Raw genomic sequence first — 22,982 nt, forward strand, 5'->3', positions numbered from 1 at the left:
TAACAGGGCAACTACACTATAGTACTTGTCTTTCTATAGTACCTTCTTTCTTTCCATCGTTCCATCTTTCGGGATAAACTTTTCTTTTTTAATCTTGCTGCGCTACTCCTCCCTCAGTTTTGGTTGGTACGCACATGGGCCATCAGTCAAATCGACCGGCTTCATCGGAACTTCCTCTGCTTGCATTTTGCTAAGAGATAATGTTATGTTTATTCGTGAATACATTTTCTCCATTGACTTAGGGGAAAATGCAAAAATGTAACTTTTCCCAAATATGGAGATGACTGACACAGTATGTCCATGTCCATATATGGGTATTCCAAGATATGGGCTTAATATTGTTGGCATTTTATGCCCATATATGGGCATAAAAGGGACAAGGACTGACACAGAGATCTCCATATATGGCCCCGTTGACTTGAATGGGGAAAATACAAAATCGGATCGCCGCTCCACGGTTATTAACTCTTTTACTGCTTCGAACGTTAACGCTTGTCCCAATTCTGACGACGGCGCGTCACCAATACGAACGCTCGTTCTTTTACCTTGTTTGAGCACTGTAAGCTGATGAGGGGTCGCGCAGGTGTGTACAGTAAGAACAGCTCCCGTAACGCTGCTCTCAAACACACGTAAACATCAATGGAGTCCCAAATCACTTCCTGGCTGTATTCTGTGGACCTGATCTAGAAAATGCATTTCTACGCTCTGAACGACAGAAAGAGGGGAAGGCCATTTCACATTCATTCCTTGCATAAGGCTTCCCCCTACAGTCAGTTTGGCTACAGTACAGATATATGTGTCCATTGAAAAAGATTATGTTTGGAAATAATCCATAGATAATGTTCTATAACATCGCAAAGGTAAGCTACTTTTTGATGGCACCAGCAAAATAAATAAATAATAAATATGGCAGTAGAACTTTAAAAGGTAAGAAAACTGTGGCGTCCAACCCGGAAAGTTTTTTTTTTTTCTTCTTAATGTAGAGCTACATCACGTGTTGTTAGCTTGTAGATGGAGTATTTTTGCAACCTTTGAGCGATACTCTGTTATACGGCAAAGTAGAGCATTCATTTAGGAAAAGCGCAGAAGTTGGACATGTACGAGATAAAAATCTGCCTATCAAGCGAACATAATATAATGCAATGTTTTCTCCTCTGTCTTGCCTGTCACATCTAGTGTAATCGTGAGGGTTGCGCTCCAGTGTGCAGTAATCATCAAACAATGCCTCCTGAGAAATTCGAGAAAATAAATAATTCAAGGGAATATTCCAGCCATTCCAGTGCAGTGTAGCCTCCCAAAACCTCATGGACGACATGTTGATGAATTGAATACAAAGTACCACAAATCCCCAGGACTTGTTTGTGTTATCCTTTTAGCCGCATGTGCACACATAGACATCAAAGGGGGCTTGAGCCCCTGCCCTTTTTGTCCTGTAAAAAAGTGCCCTCTCCAGACCATGAATGCAGTTTTCACTATGGTGAAAGAAATGCAAATACCTTCTTTCCATGCCATACCTGAAGACAACATTCAAGAGAATTACCTTGTCAAAACTCAAATGCAGAACTTGAATGCTCCATATCCAGTATTCACTTGATTATGCTTTGTTCAGTGTGGTATCAAGCACCAAAAATAGCCGACCTCCAGAGAAGGTCGGCCATTTTCAACAAAAGGCCCTTTTAGAAATGTCCCTGCCTCTCTAACATTCTTAGATCTCCTATTTTCACGACGTGTATGCGACACTCTCTGATCAGGGTGTTCATTTATGATTGAATAAAAAAAAAACAGAAAGTTGAAATATGGAGATACAAGGTTTCTAATCCCCCTCCCCCCCAACCAGACAGCGTTGGATGACATGACAGCCTGTCTCCGATGACAGGCAAATCAAACAAATAAGTGTCTTCTCGGATTAAACAGAGCGTCTGATAATGTGTCAGGGTGTTACACTCCTCCAGCGAGAGGTGTAACAGATGTCTGACCGACCGATCTGCTTTATCTGTCATCCAGTTAGCGCCGCATCCCTAAGTGTGGTAAAGCTAGCAGACGAGGCTGTCGGTGGATACACGCACATCCAAAAAGACTACGACGGGTGCTGGACCAAAAAAGAGCAGCAAAAAAGAAGTGAAGGACCGCACACCGTCTCGAAGCTCCCCAAATACATTTATTATAGAAAGTCTGCGGAATAAAACACAACGCTTCGGCCTACATTGGCCTTCTTCAGGCCTTCTTCAGTTTTACACCTGAAGAAGGCCAATGTAGGCCGAAATGTTGTGTTTTATTCCGCTGACTTTCTATAATAAATGTATTTGGGGAGCTTAAAGCTAGCAGACGAAGCAGATTGCACCACAGAAGTTACAAAAAGTAAAACAGCCAGCCAGTGGTAGGAAAAAAGTACTAGATTTTGTATCAATACTGCAATGTAGAAATACTCTGTTACATGTCTGGAATTCAAAATTGACTTGAGTAAAAGTACAAACGTAATGGTATCAACATGTACTTAAAAGTGCCAAATGCGTCGCATCGGCCATTTTCAAATGGACGAAATGTATATAGGGCTGAAGTGGTTAAAGTATGTTTTGCATTCATAATTTAAATCTACAAAGTAACTAGTAACTAAAGTTTTCAAATAATTGTAGTGGAGTAAATGTACAATATTTGCCTCTGAGATGTAGTGGGGTAGAAGTAAAAGTACTGAAAACTGGAAATGCTCCAGTAAAGTAAAAAATCACACCCAATGTGAAGTGAGCGGTGGTCGTGCTTGCATAGTGACTAGGACTAGGATTTGAGTCTAGGATGTACAGGCTATGCTACACACACACGTTTTGCTATGGCAAAACGCTGAGGGAAAAGGCTACAGACATACAACATATGACATCACTAGACAAACATGATGCTACGTACACACATTTTGCTATAGCAAAACGCTGAGGAAAAAGGCTACAGACACACACCCAGCCACTCTATGGAGCGGTTTACCACCGCTCAAAAATCCACAATATTGTGCTTGAAAAGTACAGTACTTGAGTAAATGTACTAGTTACTTCTGTCTTTAGCAGTGGCATGACTGAAGGGTCGTTGAAGAAGCTATTGTTCACTTACACTTGTGTGCTCTGACCTCAATCAATTCCTGCCTCAGGCTATGCTAATGCTCTTATCCTCCTACCTCTGGCGATGCTAATGCCATTATCCTCGTTTCCATTTTATTAGGCTTTTTTTATTTGATGTATTATTTATTAGAGAGCCATTATCTGCAGCGCTACAGCAGCCTCTCTTCCTGGGGATTTCAACCGGCTTCACCATCAACACAATTTACATCAATACAACTACAGACTCACCGCAAATACAATAGAACAGAGGTCTTCAACATGTTCAGGCCAAGGACCCCTTAGTTGAGAGAGAGACCAGATCAAGTCAAACCATGACTAGTCAGATCTGGCCTAGAATATCACCTGATTTCAACCAACATAAATCCTGCCCACGAAATCGGACGTCCTGGATTTATCAGAGAGGGTCCGTTCGAGGCCAGATAAATATCATAACTAGTCAGATATGTCCCAGAATATAACCTTACATGCTCATATTTCAACTAACATTACAAACAATAACAATAATCCTGTCAAACAAACAAAAAAGTCCATATAATGACGGTAATGACGTCAAGATCATCCCCATATGGGCTGTGATCTGGCCTAGTTCTGAACGTCACCGGAGTCACCGGAGGACGTTATCATAACGGCATCATGACGTCATTTAGCTCGGGGTTAGAACCCACCCCCGTTTTCGCATCTTTTTGAAGCAAGGCCTCCTTGTGCTTCCAACTAAGGGTTGACAAAAGGTACATACCAATAGATGACATCCTTTATGCACCAAATAGGCCAGAAAAGTGACATCCCTTTAGTGCGCGTGGGGGTATAAGATGAGAAACATATTATCCAGTAATCCTATTTGGCATGATAACGGCCAAATAGGATTACACCGCCGTACTTCCACAGGTCTTGTGTTGTTGTGTGAGTGACACAGATATCCCAGGCATAAAGCGCGGTGCCAAAATGCTCAACCCCAGATGTCAAATAGCTCTACGACTCCCCGCGCGTACCTCGGCACATTCACCCTACCGATGCACTTTTAGCATTTTATATACTCCTGCAGCAAGCTAGCTGTCAATGTTTCGAGCTCAGGTACAAGCATAAGTGAAGCAGCGATGATGTTTCTAAAATGTGTGAGTCTGATTTCGTGAGATCTCGGAGAGACTGCTACACGTGTCGTGTATAGTGTATACGCTGTCTAACACTAGAGCAAAGACCTGATCGGCTGAAATCCACAATAATCATAGTAATAGTAGTAATTATCAATCATTTTCTTAAAAATGATTCGGTCGACAACTTTTTCAATTAATTCATTAGAGTATATGCAGAAACAAATTGATAAACCACTCAAGCGTTATTTTATACTTTTTCCACAGAGCGGTGTCGTGCAAAAACTGTATAATATCAGATATTCAAGCTTACTGTTAAAAAAAACAACTACATATCCCATGTTGCAAATCGGCCGCGCGCTGCTATCAACTGCATTACTCTATCAACATCTGTTTATCTGACTCCGCTAAAGCGGCTCTTTCTCTGTTGTTTTTCTCACCGTTGCTCGTCTGGTCAATACAACGCCATGTTATGTGGGCTATGGACTGTACATACATACTCGTGTGTGGATATTTTCTTCTCCCCGTGAAAGACGACATGTGCAGCGGCCACGAAAGGCCGTGGTCGTGCGCACAATGGACACGCACACTGTGCACATAACGATGGAAAAGCAGTTAATTACAATGGATTTAATATTGGCAGTTAATCACCATTATTTATGGAAACCTCTGGCATCCATCGTGTTAAGTGTCACAACCCTAATTTATAGTGGCAAATGTGTGTGTGTGTGTGTGTGTGTGTGTGTGTGTGTGTGTGTGTGTGTGTGTGTGTGTGTGTGTGTGTGTGTGTGTGTGTGTGTGTGTGTGTGTGTGTGTGTGTGTGTGTGTGTATAGCCCCATTTCCACAGTAGGGCCAACCCAGAACCAGAACCAAGAACTTTCAAGAACCCGTGACTTTCCAGGACCAAGTTCTGCTTACGTTTCCATATAACCAGAACTAACTGGAAGGTCCCAAAAAAGAGCAGCAGCGCTGCTGGCCCCTTCCATAGGTTCCCAGAACTCAATTTTAGTTAGTGTGGTTGCCAGCATGACAACCAGACTATAGTCCTGGAGAAACGTTATTTATTATGCTCTGTTTCTAGAGTAACTAAAAGTTTGACGCCCTACTCCTCTCACAGTTTTCACGCCACACACTCACTATATCCATATCTGGAGTTTGTGGTGTCAGATGTAGAGGTATTGGCCCGCTCCATATGGAGATCTAAGTGATGATCCAGTTGTCTTTTCCCAAATATGGAGATGACTGACATCATAGATGTCTAACATCATACAGTAGACCATCATACAGTAGGCCAGATGGCCAATGCTTTACAATGCACAAGATGCAGCACTTACTGGTAAACAAACATAGCCCCGAAAATAATGAAAATTCACTTCCCAAAACTCAAAAATGAATTGAACCACAGGGCAACCACACTCGTGTGTGTTTTTTTCATTCCACTACTTACTCATAGAAGGTGGTCCAGCCGTTCTCGTTGGTCTTGGTGGCAAGGAGCCCAGAGCTGCCGTGGTAGGTCATCATGGCCAGCTCCTGGCCCTGCGCGCCCACCGACTTCAGGGCGTTGTTGGTGCCCACGGTGAACCAGAACGTCTGGCCGTCGGGCGCCATCAGCCACAGCGGCATGCCCGTGGTGTCCCGGCGGATGGTGACCGTGTTGCGGTTCTTGTCGGTGATGCTGGCCACGTCGCCCTCGCCCGTGTAGGTGAGGTTGTAGAGGTGGTCCCCGGTGGTCAGGCTCTGCGTGTAGATGTGGCTGCCGTTGGAGTCGAACAGGTAGAGCTCGTCGTTGGAGGGCGACGACACCTGTGGTGGAGGTATTTATAGACTGTCAAATGTGTAGTTATCCTACTGATATTCAACTTTGTAGAACTTAGTCTAAAGCAAATCTCACAAGCCCCTGCCTAGTGGTGGAAAAAGTACTCAAAAATGATTTACTTAAGTAATGATCTGCAATCTAGAACTGCTCTGTTACAAGTAGAAGTACGGAATTCAAAATGTACTTGAGTAAAAGTATAAAAGTATTGGCATCAAAAAGTACCAAAGGTAAAAGTACAAAATGTTGGAAAATAGCGGATCTACAAGTTCACAACGCATCACGATGCGACGCGCTGTAAGCTTGTAGATCGGCTATTTTCAAATAGCCACTGTATATAATAAGCCTAAAGTGGTTCATGTATGTTTTATAATATTATAATATCTGCAAAGTAATTGTAACTAACATTTTCAATTAAATTTAGCGTAGTAAAAGTAAAATATTTGGATCCGTAACTAGTAACTAACATTTTCAAATAAATTTAGCGTAGTAAAAGTAAAATATTTGGATCCAAGATGTAGTGGAGTATAAGTCAAATGAATGGAAAGTATACCAAATACCTCGAAATTTTACTTAAGTACATTTCTTAAGTAAATGTACATAGTTACTTTCACCACTGCCTCTGCCTGATTGTATGAATGTGTGTGGGACATTGGTGTTGGGGGGGGGCGAATGGTCGGAAGCTTTGGAGGGAGACGCAAGTCTTTCTCCGCCGTGATGAGATCTACAATAAAGTATGAAGTTTGAATCCTGGCGTTGCAGTCCTGCATCTTCCTGATGTTTAACTCAAGTTATAGTAAAAATAATAATAACGCACATCCTCTGTTGTTTGGTGCTGAGCTTAAACTGCCAAAGCAGTATTACTAAGGACAAGAAAGGTAGCTTGTAACTCACTGTTGGTAGCTCCAATATTTATTTGTGACAAGCAGCAGTGATAAACATTTTGACCGTTCTTCTTTCGTCTCCGTCTTCCGTCTTCTTCAGTATAATTATACTGAAGAATAATTATACTGAGGAATAATTATGCTTCAGTATAATTATACTGAAGAAGACCTAAACGGTCGAAACTTTTATCACTGCTGCTTGTCACAAATAAATATTGGAGCAACCAAAAGTGAGTTGCGAACTAGCTACCTTTCTTGTTCTTTAACTTACGTAGAGTAACATCACAAACTTCCATTACACACCTCGTACATGCTGAGCGCCGGGTTGAGGTAGGGCTTGTTCTGGCGCACAAAGCGGATGCGGATGTTGCCCAGGTCGGCCACGAACAGCTCGCCGTCGGGCGACACGGCCAGCGAGGACGGCGCGTTGAGCCGGGCGTCCTTGGCGTAGCCCTCGTCGCCCGAGTAGCAGTCGCAGTTGGCGTCGTTCTTGCAGTCGCAGCCGCTGGGCGCGCCCGCCACCAGCGAGATCTCGCCGCCGGTGGAGACGCGGCGCACGCGGTTGATCTTCTTCTCGTCCGACTCGGCGATGTAGAGCACGCCCGTGTGCGAGACGGCCAGCGCGTTGGCCGACTCCAGCGTGGCGTGCACGGCCACCTTGCCCAGGAGGAAGTGGTCGATGCCGGGCACCTGGCAGTGCATGGGCCGCCCGGCCACGATGCGCACCTGGTGGTTCTCGGAGATCTGCAAGACCACATTGTTGTCCAGCACGTACAGGGAGTTGTCCAGCGGGCTGACCGCCAGGGCCGTCGGCCACTCCAGACGCACCTGCAGCGTGAGAGAAAAAGAGTCCCAGGTTTTCAAACCTTTTTCATATCAAGGTCCATTATTACTACATTCGGCTATATGTAGCTATGTCAGTGTCTGTCTGTGTTTAAGCCCGTAGCCCAATCAAGGACGAGCATTTCTGGCAACGTCATCATTAACAGCCAATGAGGGACCTGGTGATGCCAGTTGTGATGTCACTGGCATCGCCAGTGGTGATGCCAGTGGTGATGCCAAGCACGCTCTGCTGGCCTACATGGCCAACTTGTGCACAAGATGCAAGTTGGCATCTCGACAGAGTGTAGTGCTAGTTTATTATTTATTATTATTTGAGCCACAGACCATTTGGACCATTTGATGAGATTTAGCCTCTCAGACCCAAAACGGGACAATTGTGGACGAAAAGATTGTGTCCACAATTCCATGCTGTTTTGATGCAGTGCCATAGGAGAGATGACAGGCAAACGTGGACCAAAATAAAACAAAAATTCTACATTCTCTAATTAAAGGTGATACACCATGAAATTTCACTTTTCCTATTTTAAAACCTTTTTTTGGGGTCCCACTAGCACCTTCTATCCTCACAAAGTCCCATTTCAGACGATTGTGTCAGACTCATTTTTTACACTCTCAGGCGTCCATTTGGTTACCAACTCTCCATCATTTAGCTGGGGACCACCTGGAACCCCCTTATAAAGACCACCGGGGGGTACCCCGGACCACTGGCTGGAAAACCCACTAGCTCTCTAAAAAAGAGGAGAAAAAAAGTAGGCTATACCGCGCTCATATTGATCTACACATTTTTCCACTTTATCAGCGGGTAACAATCGCTCAAGGCGAGGAGTCATTGAGCACACCGTAGAAAACAGATAGACCTCTGTGCTGCGCGGGGGGGAAAAAATAGGCTCATCTCACGGCTTATGGCCTGGAAGCATTTCTTCGGATCTGATAAGGGTGAGAAAGTCGCGTTACCGTGTAGTGTAAAAGAGGCGAAGCACCAAAAAAACAAATGATTTTCCTGAGATTATAAGGGGTGATAAAAAAAAAAGCGAGAAAAGGACAGAGAGAGGAGAAGCGAGTCAAATGATCAGATTAAGCCTCAAGTACCTGGAACGCGCCCGAGTCGCGTTAGATTTGAACCACTTTAACCGTTGTTTAACGCTTTAACCGTTGAAAAATAGCAGATATACAAGCTCGCAGCGCGGCACCGAGTGCCGCGCTGCGAGCTTGTAGATCTGCTATTTTTGAAAAATCGCGAAAATGTGTGCAAGTCTTTGAATATCTTTTGACCCGATCTTTGTATACCGACTTCTAAATCCCTCCTCTAAATCAGTTAGTTCTCAAACCTTTTCATGTCAAGGACCCCCAAATTAAGGCTATTTGGACGCGGAACCCCCATCTTAAAATATGTTGTTCCGGGGACCACCCAGAAGCAAATATTTGAGTTACAAATGTTCGCTTTTAAATAGATATATTCAAAGACTTGCAAAAACAAATCATGATTTTTTTCAAAAATAGCAGATCTACAAGCTCGCAGTACTCAGTGCCGCGCTGTGAGCTTGTATATCTGCTATTTTTCAATAGTCAAAGCATTCAATAATTCTAGGCCCTAAATGGCTTAACAGAAAAGAGGCGCGACGCCATTGATCAACGAGCGGCACACCTTTAGGAGCAGGCAGCCGCATCCTTCACACGTTCCAAGAGGCTGCTGTTAGGTTATTCATTTTGCTACGGAAGCTGCAAGCGATACAGTATGGAGGAGAGTCCTTGAAGGAGAGAAAGGTGGAACACTCTTATCAAATAAGAGCCCCTGCTTATTACGTTAGGACTTATTGTTCTGCGGAAATAACGGATCGTGCTATTTAACAAGTAGAAATGATTGGATTAATTGAATTTACTTCTCTCTCTCTCTCAGTGGGGAGGTGCATGGGCAGACTGCATGGGCACACCTGTGGCTTGGGTCCCTGCGGTGTAATATGAACCGAACCTGCACTTCGATAGTGGCTTTGGACAAGAGAGTCTGATTAAAACCCCGGGTCTTAACCAATTTAGGCCTGGAATTATTAGCTATTGAATTGAATATTATATTTAGCTATTGAAAAAAAATAGCAGATCTACCATTTCATAGCGTGGCACCGAGTGCCTCGCTGCGAGCTTGTAGATCTGCTATTTTTTGAAAAGTCGTGAAAATTGCGTTGCAAATCTTTGAATATAATGTATTTTTTGAGCAAACGTTTTTAACTAAAACTTTGCTTCTGGGGGGGTTCCTGGACCTAAATATTTTGAGATGGGGTCCGTGGCCAAATACATATGATTTTGGGGGTCCTTCACATGAAAAGGTTTGAGCACCACTGACATAGAAACATAGGTTTTTTCAAAAAAACAAGACACTTATAGAATCGGGTCAAAACATTCAAAGACTTTTCACGATTTCGAAAAATAGTAGATCTACAAGCTCGCAGCGCGGCACTCGGTGCCGCGCTGTGAGCTTGTATATCTGCTATTTTTCCCATAGTTAAAGCATTAAATAATGCGTTCCCGGGGTCTAAATGGCTTAATTTGCAGGAGAAGTACAAAGACGGTCCACTATACGAGGGGAAGCAGCCTCAGCATTGATCTGGACATTGACTGGGAAATGGGAAAAGGGATGAAATTACCTTTGCAATTACCACGCTTCGGTAATCCTTCATAATGGTCTGCTAATGCAGAGTTCACAACCCTCCATGAACGGAATCGACTGGGGAGCGATCCCACATGCATCCGCTTAAACGTTAGCAGCAATGCTGTAAATTGCTCGAATCAACATAAAAACAGCATTTAAAAGACAGCATTTAACTACATATTTTCGTGTACGGGCAACCAACAAACCCTTTTCCCAATTTCTTTGACGAGGATGACGGGTGTGCGACGTGCGAACGCGGTAGGGTAGAGAGCCCACCTTACGACTGACAACAGTTACAGCAAAGACGCGTCAGCAAAAAAAAAATCGAACAATAAAACTTTAAGCTGCTGACTTGTGGATTTGAGAGAAAAAAATAAATAAAACTGAATTCAAGGACCCCGGGGACTTTGTTGGATTTCCACTGATAAATGTGAGGAAAAAAGCAGAGGCTGTCACATTAAGCTATCAAGACCGGGAACGCACCTTTGTTACGTTCGATTTTATGCTTTAACTATTGAAAAATAGCAGATATACAAGCTCACAGCACGGCACCGAGTGCCACGCTGCGAGCTTGTAGATCTGCTATTTTTAAAAAATCGTGAAAATTCAAATTTTGACCCGATTCTATAAGTGTCTTTTGAATCCTTCTAAGGTTTTTTGAGAAAAAAAAACTATGTTTCTATGTCAGCAATTTGGCTAGCCATCGTCAAAGAAAAGGTCCTTTTCACTTAAATGGAGCTCAGTTATTCTGTTCTTGAGAGACTACTGTGTCAGTGGTTCTCAAACCTTTTCATGTGAAGGACCCCCAAAATTATATTTATTTGGCCACGTACCCCCCATCTCAAAATATCTAGTTCCAGGGACCACCCAGAAGCAAAATTTGAGTTACAAACGTTCGCTTTGAAAATACATATATTCAAAGATTTGCACACATTTTCACGACTTTTTCCAAAAATAGCAGATCTACAAGCTCGCAGCGCGGCACTCGGTGCCGCGCTGTGAGCTTGTATATCTGCTATTTTTCAATAGTTAAAGCATTCAATCATTTTAGGCCTAAATGGGTTAAATTCCGCTTCATAGGAGAAGCAACTCTGCATTCTAGAAGCCTCCGCGTTCGTCTCTCTTCCAATAAAAACACATGGGGTCCTCCCGACATAAAACACACAACGCTCAATACGGCGCAGCGGAGCAGCGGGTTTTTCCTGGAAGCAGCAGCTAGCGGTCCTTTCCGGAGAACGTCCGGAGGTCCGCCGCTGAGCACCACATTGTGCACTGATCTATACCGACCCCGTCCGCAGGGGCGTCACAAGCGGGGGAAAAGTGGGACTGAGTTAGGGCCCAAGGTGGAGGAGGGACCTTCGTTATTTTATACTTTAGCTATTGAAAAATAGCAGATATACAAGCTCACAGCGCGGCACTGAGTGCTCGTAGATCTGCTATTTGAGGTTTGAGCGATCACTGTCATGGAAACATAGGTTTCTCAAAAAACCTTAGAAGGATTTGAAGACAAATTTTCACGATTTTTTCAAAAATAGCAGATCTACAAGCTCGCAGCGCGGCACTCAGTGCCGCGCTGTGAGCTTGTATATCCGCTATTTTTCAATAGTTAAAGCACACAATAATTGTGCCGGGGGGGGGGGGCCCGCAGTGAATCCTTGTACCCAGGGCCCAGAATTTGGTGCGACACCCCTGCCTGTCCGCCGCTCATTCCTCATTTTCTAATCTAGCCGCGCCGGCCCCGGCCCGGAGGCCCCCCCCCCTGCCTCAATACTTCAGCCTGATATCGACAACTGATTCTAGGGTAGATGATCGCTTAAATCTTGCCCTCCCCGCCGGTTCTCCAGGTCAGTCACGTGCCCCTGGATCTCAGCGGTTTGTGGCTCGACGATCGACGCACCATCCATTCTATTCGCTTGGTCACCGAACATAAAGGAGAAGTATTATTGAGCATTGAGCACAGCTTCGCATTCCCCCGTAAAATATATAAATATATAAAACTCCCCAGCCCCTTCCACCCCTCCCACACACAGGGACGTGCAGAGAATGTTAGAGAGGCAGGAGCTGAAATTTCTATATATATATATTTTTTTTTTTTAGCTTTTATGCCTTTATTGACAGGACAGTAGACTGACAGGAAACGTGGAAAGATATGGGGAGTGACATGCGGCAAAGGTCGTCCAGATCGGGAATCAAACCGGCGACGTGCCGTCAGGCATCATAGCCTATGTGGTATGCGCCTGGACCAGTAGGCCAGCGGGCGCCCCCAGGGGCTGCAATTTCTAAAAGAGCCTTTTGGTGAAAATAGCGAAAATAGCAGACCTCCAAGCTCACAACGCATCGCAGCGCGACGGGTTGTGAGCTTGGAGGTCGGCTATTTTCAGTGCTTGATACCACACTAAACTTGAGCATAAAAAAGGCAATACTGATGTGGCAAACGGCATGGATTTCTACAAAGTGAGGGCGATTCTTTCAACATAAGAAGCTGCATTCAAGTTCAAAAGATTTTGGACAAGGCAATTCTCTTGAATGCCACATTCAGGTATGGCATGGAAAGATGGCATTTGCATTTCTTTCACCATAGTAAAAACTGCATTCATGGTCTGGAGAGGGCACTTTTTACAGGCGGGTAAAAGCCCCCTTTGATGTCTGTGTGTGCGCATGCCTGCGCACACACACACAGCAGGGAAGGTTTATATAATAATAAGACATATATTTTGGCCTCACACGACAAACATGCAGGCTGGCAGTGAGTGGATACATGTCGCCTTTCAGTGAGAGCAGAAAATGCATTTACTTGTGGGGGGGAGTGGGAGGGAGGGGGGATGGATGAAGGGTTGGGTTAGGCTAGGCTAGCCAGGGAAGGGGATTTTCAATTTCTTAAAACCCATTTCTTGTCAACACTGGCGGTTAAATATTTCATGAGCCGGAGTGTGTGTGGTGGTGGTGGAGGCTCGGGGGAGCTGTCTGCGAGAGGAGGTTTTCACGCCACTCCCGATAATCTATTTAGGCCTGAACGCAAATCTGTCGAACCACTTTAACCATTATTTTATGCTTTAACTATTGAAAAATAGCAGATATACAAGCTCACAGCGCGGCACCGAGTGCCGCGCTGCAAGCTTGTAGATCTGCTATTTTTGAAAAATCGTTAACATTTTGTGAGTCTGTCGATATTTTTGATCCGATTCTATTAAATGTCTTCTAAATCCTTCTTCTGAATCAGTGGTTCTCAAACTTTTTTCATTTCAAGGACCCCCCAAAATTACATGTATTTGGACGCGGACCCCCCCCATCTCAAAAAATATGTTGTTCCAGGGACCACCCAGAAGCAAATATTTGAGTTACAAATGTTCGCTTTTAAAAATATATATTCAAAGACCTACAAGCTTGCTGTGAGCTTGTATATCTGCTATTTTTCAATATTTAAAGTGTTAAATCATTCTAGGCCTAAATAGGATAAAGGGGGGGGATATTTCCCAAGCTGGCGTCCCACTCGCGGTAACCCGATCATTCCCCTAACAGCGGGGCAGCTGTCAGTGGCGCCTGGCACGGCCGCCAGATCGGGCACGTCGTCGGGCCAAATGGGAGCGAATTATGGATTCGCACCGGACAAAAAACGAAAAAAACAAAAAAACATGTAACTATTTTTACATGACATTTCTGTGTGTTATTATAATTGGCCATTTGCCAGAAGCTCTCTCTCTCTCCTTCTCTCTCTCTCTTATCAAAGTGATGGCCGTGTCTCGGCAAGGAAAATATAATCCTACATTCTATTTGAAGCCGCTCAGATTTTTGAACTGAATGTCATTGTCACCCGAGCTCTCTGAAGTTACTAACACCCTTGATGTAAAAAAAATAATAAAGAAATAAAGTAAGGGTTCAGTTAATCCAATTCCAAGACACGGTTCGTTCTGTACTCCGCAAGGGGGTGGTTGGGGGGAGGACTTTCTAAAAAAAACAGCAGATTTCTTTTAAATGGCAGCGACCTAAATGCCTTCGTGTAAACACAAAGATAAACATAAAGGGATTTCAAACCGAGGTCGAACTATCTGCCTCTTAGCGGCAACGCAGACAAAAAGCCTCGATTCCTTCGGCACAGGAGTTGTTGTACATCACACACTCAATATACTAGAAGTCGCAAAAGAATAAATAAAAATAAGCTTTGCTTTTTCATCAATTACCCTCCTGAACAGACGAGCGAATGTGAGCCGCGAGGAGGATACTTCGAAAGATATCAACGGCCTTGTCGGAGAGGGGAAACGCGAAATGGATCTTTTTTTATGCAAACAAAACAAAGCAAAAACCAAATCAAAAAGCTACAGGGGAAAAAAAAACAACGATGAGCGCTATCAATGATAACCGGCTCCGATAGCGAAGTCTTCCGAGAGCTTTAAGTATGGGTGGGTGAGGGAGTGGGAAGGAGGAGGAGGAGGGTGTGTTTGAAGTAGGAAGCTAGCCAGCGTTGCCCCGGATGAATTTTTAATGGATGCTTTTTACTGTCTGAGCGTCTCTGGCACAGTGCTTGTGCGATTTGTCATCGTTGCGCGCGGCTGCATGCAGTCAATGCTGCCTCCTGTCCGTCTCTCTCTCTCTCTCTCTCTCTCTCTCTCTCTCTCTCTCTCTCTCAGCAGCAGCGGACGGACGGTGATGTGAGCCGCATCCACAAAGGGGCATGTGCGCAGGTGCACGTGCACACATAGACCTCAAAGGGGGCTTGAGCCCCTACCCTTTTATCCGCCTGTTAAAAAAAACAGACCATGAATGCCGTTTTTTACTATGGTGAAAGAAATGCAAATGCCCCCTCTTTCTATGCCATACCTGAAGGCAGCATTCAAGAGAATTGATCATATTCACCTGGCGGCCATGTTTGAAATTTGCATTGAACGGGTGGCAACTGGGGTGGCATTTCATTAACTTAATGGCAAGATGGCCGCCATGTGAATATGGTCAATTGCCTTGTTGTCCAAACTCTCCTGAACTTGAATGCAGCATCTTCCATATCCATGCCGTTACACATATCTGCAGTATTCACTTAATTACGCGTAATTTTTTTTTCCGCCTGTAAAAAAGTGCCCTCTCCAGACCATGAAAGCTGTTTTTTTACTATGGTGAAAGAAATGCAAATGCCCCCTCTTTCCATGCCATACACCGAAGGCAGCATTCAAGATAATTGCCTTTTTGTCCAAACTCTTCTGAACTTGAATGCAGCATCTTATGTCTCTGTGTAGAAATCCATGCCGTTACGCCACATATCTGCAGTATAGAGGGTATGCGCGTGACATCATCAACATACCCGGAGGTTATGCGTGAACGCCTACTGAGTGGCAAAAAAACGACTTTCTGGCCTTGGCAGCCCATTCATCCAAACAGAAAAGTCCTATCGGATTGCATTAAATGATGTTAAACAACGTTAAACTCACTGTGCCACTCACTTTGCCACTCGATTTGCCATTCACTTTATGCATGCGCATCCCCCTTATTCACTTGATTATATGCTTACTTCAGTGTGGCATCAAGGCCGAAAATAGCCGACCTCCAAGCTCACAACGCATCGCAGCGCGACGCGTTGTGAGCTTGGAGGTCTGCTATTTTCTATATTTTCTGGAGGTCTGCTATTTTCTGGAGGTTTGCTATTTTCGATATTTTCACCAAAAGGCCCTTTTAGAAATGTCCACCCCTGCCTCTCTAACATTCTCTGCACGTCCCTCGCTGCTTGTGGGGGAGAAAGAGAGACGGGAGGGGGGGTGGGGGGTGTAGGAGGAGGAGTGGGGAGAGGGGGGGAGAGAGTGGGGGGTCCCGTGGGGACCGACAGCGGGCAGCTGTAGGCTCTCCTCTCCTCTCCTCTCTCCCTCCCTCCCCTGCCTCTGAATCCATCATTTCACACACTGAAAGCGCTCTCCATTGGCAGCCGAGGCCCCCTCTGGACTTGTTTGCAGGCTGGACTGTATAACGTAGACAGGGCTAGAAAAACAAACCACACAGCGAGCCTGGCTGCTGCGATGCACAAACACACACGCACACAAGGGCGTCACTGGGGGGGGGGGAGTTGGACTGGGGCCCAAGGTGGAGGGGCCTTAATTACTTTAGCTATACTGAAAAATAGCAGATCTACAAGCTCACAGCGCGGCACCGAGTGCCGCGCTGCGAGCCTGTAGATCTGCTATTTTTTGAAAATGTGTGCAACGTGTGTTTTTTTAAGCAAACATTTTTTACTCAAATTTTGCTTCTGGGGGGTCCGGGGGACTAAATATTTTGAAATGGGGGTCCTTGGCCAAATACATATTAATTTGGGGGTCCTTCACATGAAAACATTTTTGAGCACCACTGACATAGAAGCATTTGAAATATTCAAAGAATTGCACACATTTTCAAGATAAAAAAAAAAAAATCACACCCGTGTGAAGTGGAGCTGTGTGTGTGTGTGTGTGTGTGTGTGTGTGTGTGTGTAGATCATGTGTACCGATTTTTGTGACATTTGAAGAAAATATGTAGGAAAAGGAGCAAAAAGTGTGTTTTGGAGAAAATTCAAGATGGCGGAAAATCTATCCTGGCGCAAATGGGCGTGGCCTATATGGGGAGATGCGTCTTGACCCAAGGAATCCAGGGAAAAAAGAATTTTAATTTTCCGATCCACGGTTCAAGAGTTACGGGGCAAAACGTAAAGTGGGCCGTTATAGCGCCACCATGAGGCCGAGTGATGTAATTATTTTTCGATTCATTCTTAAAATCATTATGAATCTCCTCTCCGAGGTTTGAAACTGTAGCTCCTATGGTTTACGAGAGAAAAATACTTGAAAGTGATTTCTTGCATTGTCCCATTATAAGTCAATGGGGACAATTAAGCGTCGTTTTTTGCCGATTACGTCGGCATGGTAAGGCGGATCGGAACGAAAGGTAATAGAACACCATTCCCGGCCGAGCCGCACATTTTGATGTATATATTGCGCGAGTGGCGTAAATGGTGCGGCACTAGTTACGCGCCGAAGTCAGGCTACATACACACACACACACACAGACACACACACAGACACACACACAGACCCACACAGCCACGTATAGGGAGCCTGTGTTTCACACAGCTCCAAAAATAGTAGATCTACAAGCTTGCAGTGCGGCACTGGGTGAATACATTCATGGGGGGCCCGCAGTGAATCCTCAGTGAATCCTTGTACCCAGGGCCCAGAATTTGGTGCGACGACACCCCTGCACAAACACACGCACACACGCACGCCCGCACACACCCACTCTCGCCTTCTTCTTCAGACGTCTTTCCCCCCGCGAATGCCAGTACGACGCGCGCCTGCCTTTCTTTTCCCTTCCAGTCACGGCCCGGCGAGTCACGGCAAATAAATAGCAAACGCAAAATACAGTAATAATGAAGCTAATTACACTTCTAAAGCAGAAAGCAACAATAGTTGCGGGTGCTAATAATAGTGGGGGGGGGGGGGGGGGGGGGCGCTCTGTGTCGTGGGTTGTGTAATTAGTGGCTGTCAGGAAATAGGCAGAAAATGTGATAACTGTGTAGATTAGGAAAACAAACAAGGAAGAGAGAGAGAGAGAGAGAAAAAATCCCCTGGCTTGAGGAAATGGTCGCGTGCTGTGCAAGTGGTGGAAAGGATACTCACATGTTTTACATACGTAAAATACTCTGTTACAAGGTCCAGAATTACGAAAGTATTACTATCAAAATGTAATTAAAGTACCAACAGTAGAAAGTATACTTTCCGTTTCACAAGTTTTCAAATACCGGTAATATGAAAAGTGTAAAAATCATATGAAAATAGCAGATCTACAAGCGCACAATGCGTCGCATGGCGACGCATTGTGAGCTTGTAGATCAGCTATTTCCAAATGGCCGAACTGTATACCAGTGGTTACTGTATGTTTTGTAATAATAATCAAATCTACAAAGTAACAAGAAACTAAAGTTTTCAAATAAATGTAGCGTAACAAAAGTAACAAAACAAAAAAAGAAAAAAGAAAGAAAGAAAAGAAGTACAATATTTGCCTCTGAGATTTAGTGGTGTAGAAGCAAAAATATTGAGAACACAGTATTTACAGTAAATGTACTTAGTTACTTTACACCACTGGTGGTGCGTGAGTTGTTGTCATGCAAAGGCTGTTGTATGGTCTCCATAGGGGTTGGGGGGGGGGGGGGGGCACTGAGCCAGACGCCGCTCTGGTGACCCCGGCACGTTGTCATGTGACCTCGGTACGGCGTCCTTGCCTTAAGGCATGCGTTCGGTTGGCTAGAGCCGTCTGACATGTACTTGTGTGTGTGTGTGTGTGTGTGTGTGTGTGTGTGTGTGTGTGTGTGTGTGTGTGTGTGTGTGTGTGTGTGTGTGCGTGTGTGTGTGTGTGTGCCAATGTCTATGTCTGTCAAGTGACTCCAAGCGTGTGTATAGCCTCCAAGCATTAATATAGCCTACTTGTGAGGACCAAATGTCCCACTCTCCTCAGACAGCGATAGTAGAATTTAAAGAGAAACAAGAGATTGTGAGGACAATCTTTCATGGTCGCCCCCACAACGAGAGAGAGATTTTAGAGTTATACAATTAGGATTATAGGCATTTAGATTTTTAGGTTTATGGGTTAGGGTTTGGAGTTGGAAGTCGTGAGTCGTCGAGGCGTTGTGAGCTTGTAGATCTGCTATTTTTGGCTAGCAGATCGTTCAGATAGTTCTCAGATAGAATATGGACGCTACAATAAAACGTTTCTATCACACAAAGATTTGGAGGACACTGACCCCCTGTTGAAGACCCCTGTTAATAAAATGTTGATGTCCTCAGAAGCATAGTAATACAAACGTACGCGTGTGTGTGTGTGTATGTGTGTGCGCGCGGTAGAGGGGTTAGGGGGTCATGTTCCCCATCAGCCTCCAGCTATAGGTCAGCCTCTACAGTCCAGCTGCTGCTAGTGGACACACACAGACCATATCCCCCTGGGAGCCTCTGTCTCAACCTGCCATCCTCCACCGCAGGGGGTCCTCAACAGTCAGGGGGTCCTCAACATTCAGAGGGTCCGTCCGGGACCCCCTAGGGCCAGTGTTGATTTAGTCCAGTGGTTCTCAACCTATTCAGGCCGCGAACCCCCAAAATAATCATATTTTAACTGCGGACCCCCCCTACCCTGACGAGCACTAAGAGTTGAGGCATTACATTTTGTATAACACGGTTCTATTGTGAAAATAGCAGATCTACATGCTCACAACGCCTCACAATTCACAATTTCTGCCTCTAATATTTGACAATTTGGCCAATTTAATTTGTGATTTTAGTCCTTAAATTGTCACTTTAGAAAAGGGCATAACCCTCTACACTTAAACTTCATGTTGGTTTGTTTACTGTTGATTGAGAAAACAATGACCCCCCCCAAAATAATTTGGGGACCCCCTGGAGGTCCCAGGACCACGGGTTGAGAACTACTGAGCTAAGGGGGTCCTTGGCCTGGAAAACATGGGAGCCCTGCTGCATGCATTACCGTGTCCTTTGTCCTTGTTTTCTCTGTCTCACATTATGAACTTCATGTTGGTTTGTTTACTGTTGATTGAGAAAACAATGACCCCCCCCAAAATAATTTGGGGACCCCCTGGAGGTCCCAGGACCACGGGTTGAGAACCACTGAGCTAAGGGGGTCCTTGGCCTGGAAAACATGGGAGCCCTGCTGCATGCATTACCGTGTCCTTTGTCCTTGTTTTCTCTGTCTCACATTATGAATGATTGTCACCGTGATGAAGACCGTTCTTATTTATTCCAGAAACATGCTGCTATCGGAGTTCACCCCCTGCCTACTGTTCACTGTCATGTTCATTGCCCACATTCATTAACCACATGGCTTCTTGAATTTGGAGATGATTAGCACATCTCCAGTCATTCTGAGGAAAATATTGCCACTTTTGCATTGCATTCATGCGGGGTTGCTGCTGGCTGTTTTTTATAATCAAGTCTGGGAAGGTTACCCCCCCCGCCACTCCGACATGTCTCCTTTCCGACATGCGCCCAAGGAAACCGAAGATTTAATATGCTTTAATCGTTATGTAACAATTAAAAGTATGATCACTGTTTATCGCCGATCCGGACTGGATCGTCCCCTCGGAGAACAGTTTCCGTCTCATTTCCGGATTTCGACCGGATCAGGTTTCCGTATCCGGTTGGGAGGCGGGGCCATATCGCAGTTTCCATTAGCTTACATACAAACACTAGCACTAGTCTATTTTCAATCGGATTTTTGTATTTGGAAGCTGTGATCGGCTCTACACTCGCCTGGTATATGATCCACACATTGTGCTAGCATTCACACAGTCAGAGTGGTATAATGGTATATTTCATACTTAGAAAATGTTTCAGAAGGGGGAAAAAAAACGAGAACATATGTCTTGAGTATTTAGGAAAAGTCATGGAAGGGGACATTTCTGAGACCTTCACGGGGAGAGTTATTGCACTTTGCTACCTCATAATCGGTCAATATGACCTGTTAGTCACCCGTGTGTTATTAAAAGGAAAGGAAGACCTGGCGGTTCATGAGTTCAGCGATGTTTTAAATCGCAGTAAATGAGTTTTACCATGGGAGTGGATGGGGGTCAATGTATCTGCCTTCTGACTGTCTGAACGTGCCCTGAGTGCAGTATAGGGTCAGTGGGGTCACGGGGGTCAGGTGGGGTCATACCTGGGAGATGTCCATGACAGCGTCACAGCTGAGCGGCCGGGCAGAGGTCAGGTCGTTGAAGCCCAGGAGAGTGGAGATGATGCCGTTCTGGTCGATCCTGCGGATCATGGTGCCGTCCACGAAGAAGATCACGCCGTACTTGTCAACCGTGATCCCTGCGGGGTCACCAGAGCACACAGGGAGAGAGAGAGAGAGAGAGAGAGAGAGAGAGAGAGAGAGGGAAATTATCTATTGGTTAACCCATTTAGGCCTGGAATTATGTTATACTTTAGCTATTGAAAAATAGCAGATCTACAAGCTCACAGCACGTTTTGAAAAGTCGTGAAAATGTGTGCAAATCTTTGAATATGTATTTCTTAAGGGAACATTTTGTAACTCAAATTTTGCTTCTGGGGATCCCTGGAACAAAATATTTTGAGATGGGGGTCCATGGCCAAATACATATCATTTTGGGGGTCCTTCTCATGAAAAAGTTTGAGCACCACTGACATAGAAACATAGGTTTATCAAAAGGAGGAAAAAAAAAAAAAAAACGTAGAAGGATTTAGAAGACACTTTTAGAATCGGGTCAAAAATATTCAAAGACTTGCACAAAATGTGTTCGTACTTGTCCACCGTGATCCCTGCGGGTCACCAGAGCGCACACAGAGAGAGAGGGGGGGGGGGGGGGGGGAATTATCTATCGGTTAATTTATTTTTAATCCATCTGTGACGCGATGTGAGGCGGCTAAATGGCAATTAAAAGCTAATGACTGGGATCAAAACTAATGTCCGAATTGATTTGGTTGGGATCGATTGGGGGCGAAGAACAATAGAGCCGTCACACGGGGGGGCCAGGCATCGATTCAACGACGACCTGAGATGAGGTGTTTGGGACAAAGTCACAAAAGCCAGTCTCTTCCTTGCTTATACTTCTAAAGCCTGAGTTCTAATTACCGTCGGTGTCGCTCCACCGGAAATTCTCACATTGTATCCGTGCCGTGTGTCATAAGGGACTTTAAGCTGACGGATCAGTGCTCAATAGATAAACCTGCTTTCCTACTACGGCAGAAGCTACCTTTCCACGTAGCGTCTACAACGTCTGCTGCATAGACACGTCACTGTGGGAACCATAGAGTTCACTAAAAGGGGTTGTTTGATAACGATTTTGACTGCTTTGACGGCGATCGCGTCATCGCGTCCTTCCGCCTATCGGAGCCGTCCTGAAAACCGTCCAAGCTTAAAGTCCCTATAAGCTTGGAGATGGGCTGTTTTCAGAAAGCAACACGGTTATTATTGAGTATTGTGTATCTGTAAAGCACTCTGTGCATTCGTGCTGTGAAGATGTGCTATATAAATAAAGTTCATTCATTCATCATTCAGCAACCATGTATACATCAGGCATAAAGATGTGAGTCCAAACCCAGGACTTGTTCCACATCAGGGATTCCCACAGCTCCAGCAACACGCTCTCATTCCAGGTCGTCACATGCAGCCTCTGGGTGACTCTCCCCAGTCGTCCCTGGAGTCTCCTCTAGAGTCTTGTTTAGATCACAAACTTACAAACTTAAGGCCCATTCCCACTGGGCCAGATACAAGTTCAAGTGGATGGTAGTCCAGTCTCATCCACTTCAATGGAGAGAGACACATATTTTAATATGTATCTGGCCCGGTGGGAATGGGCCTTTACTGGGGAAAAGGTGTGTTCATGTGGGCTTCATTTCCTCCACACATCTGATTCAAATTACTTAACAAGCACCATGTAATCACCATGCAGAGATTCAGGTGTCACAGGCTCAGAATGAAACAGCTATAAGAGGAACAGGAAGCGATGCCCAACTTTCACGCACAGGCTCATGGGTGTCGGGACACAGGAAACTTGTGGATATAAATCGTACGGCTTTGATAACGAGACAAAGACAAAGACATAAAACATGTTTCTTGATCTCTGCCTCAGTCAGTAT

General features: G+C 44.9%; 1 protein-coding gene across 6 annotated transcripts in view; it reads right to left on the reverse strand.

Annotated features, from left to right (window-relative positions):
• tenm4 (teneurin transmembrane protein 4) overlaps window positions 1–22,982 on the reverse strand; it is a gene marked incomplete at both ends in the record, with an annotated part of 418,773 nt that overhangs the window by 98,991 nt on the left and 296,800 nt on the right. For all 6 annotated transcript variants that reach the window (XM_080731250.1, XM_080731249.1, XM_080731248.1 and 3 more), the window contains 3 exons: window positions 5,641–5,996; window positions 7,194–7,718; window positions 21,040–21,194. In XM_080731250.1, the coding sequence (XP_080587376.1) occupies window positions 5,641–5,996; window positions 7,194–7,718; window positions 21,040–21,194 (1,036 nt within the window). The remainder of the gene's footprint in view (window positions 1–5,640; window positions 5,997–7,193; window positions 7,719–21,039; window positions 21,195–22,982) is intronic.

This window comes from Nannobrachium achirus (assembly GCF_963921795.1).
Source record: "Nannobrachium achirus genome assembly, chromosome: 8".
NCBI classification, from domain to species: domain Eukaryota; kingdom Metazoa; phylum Chordata; class Actinopteri; order Myctophiformes; family Myctophidae; genus Nannobrachium; species Nannobrachium achirus.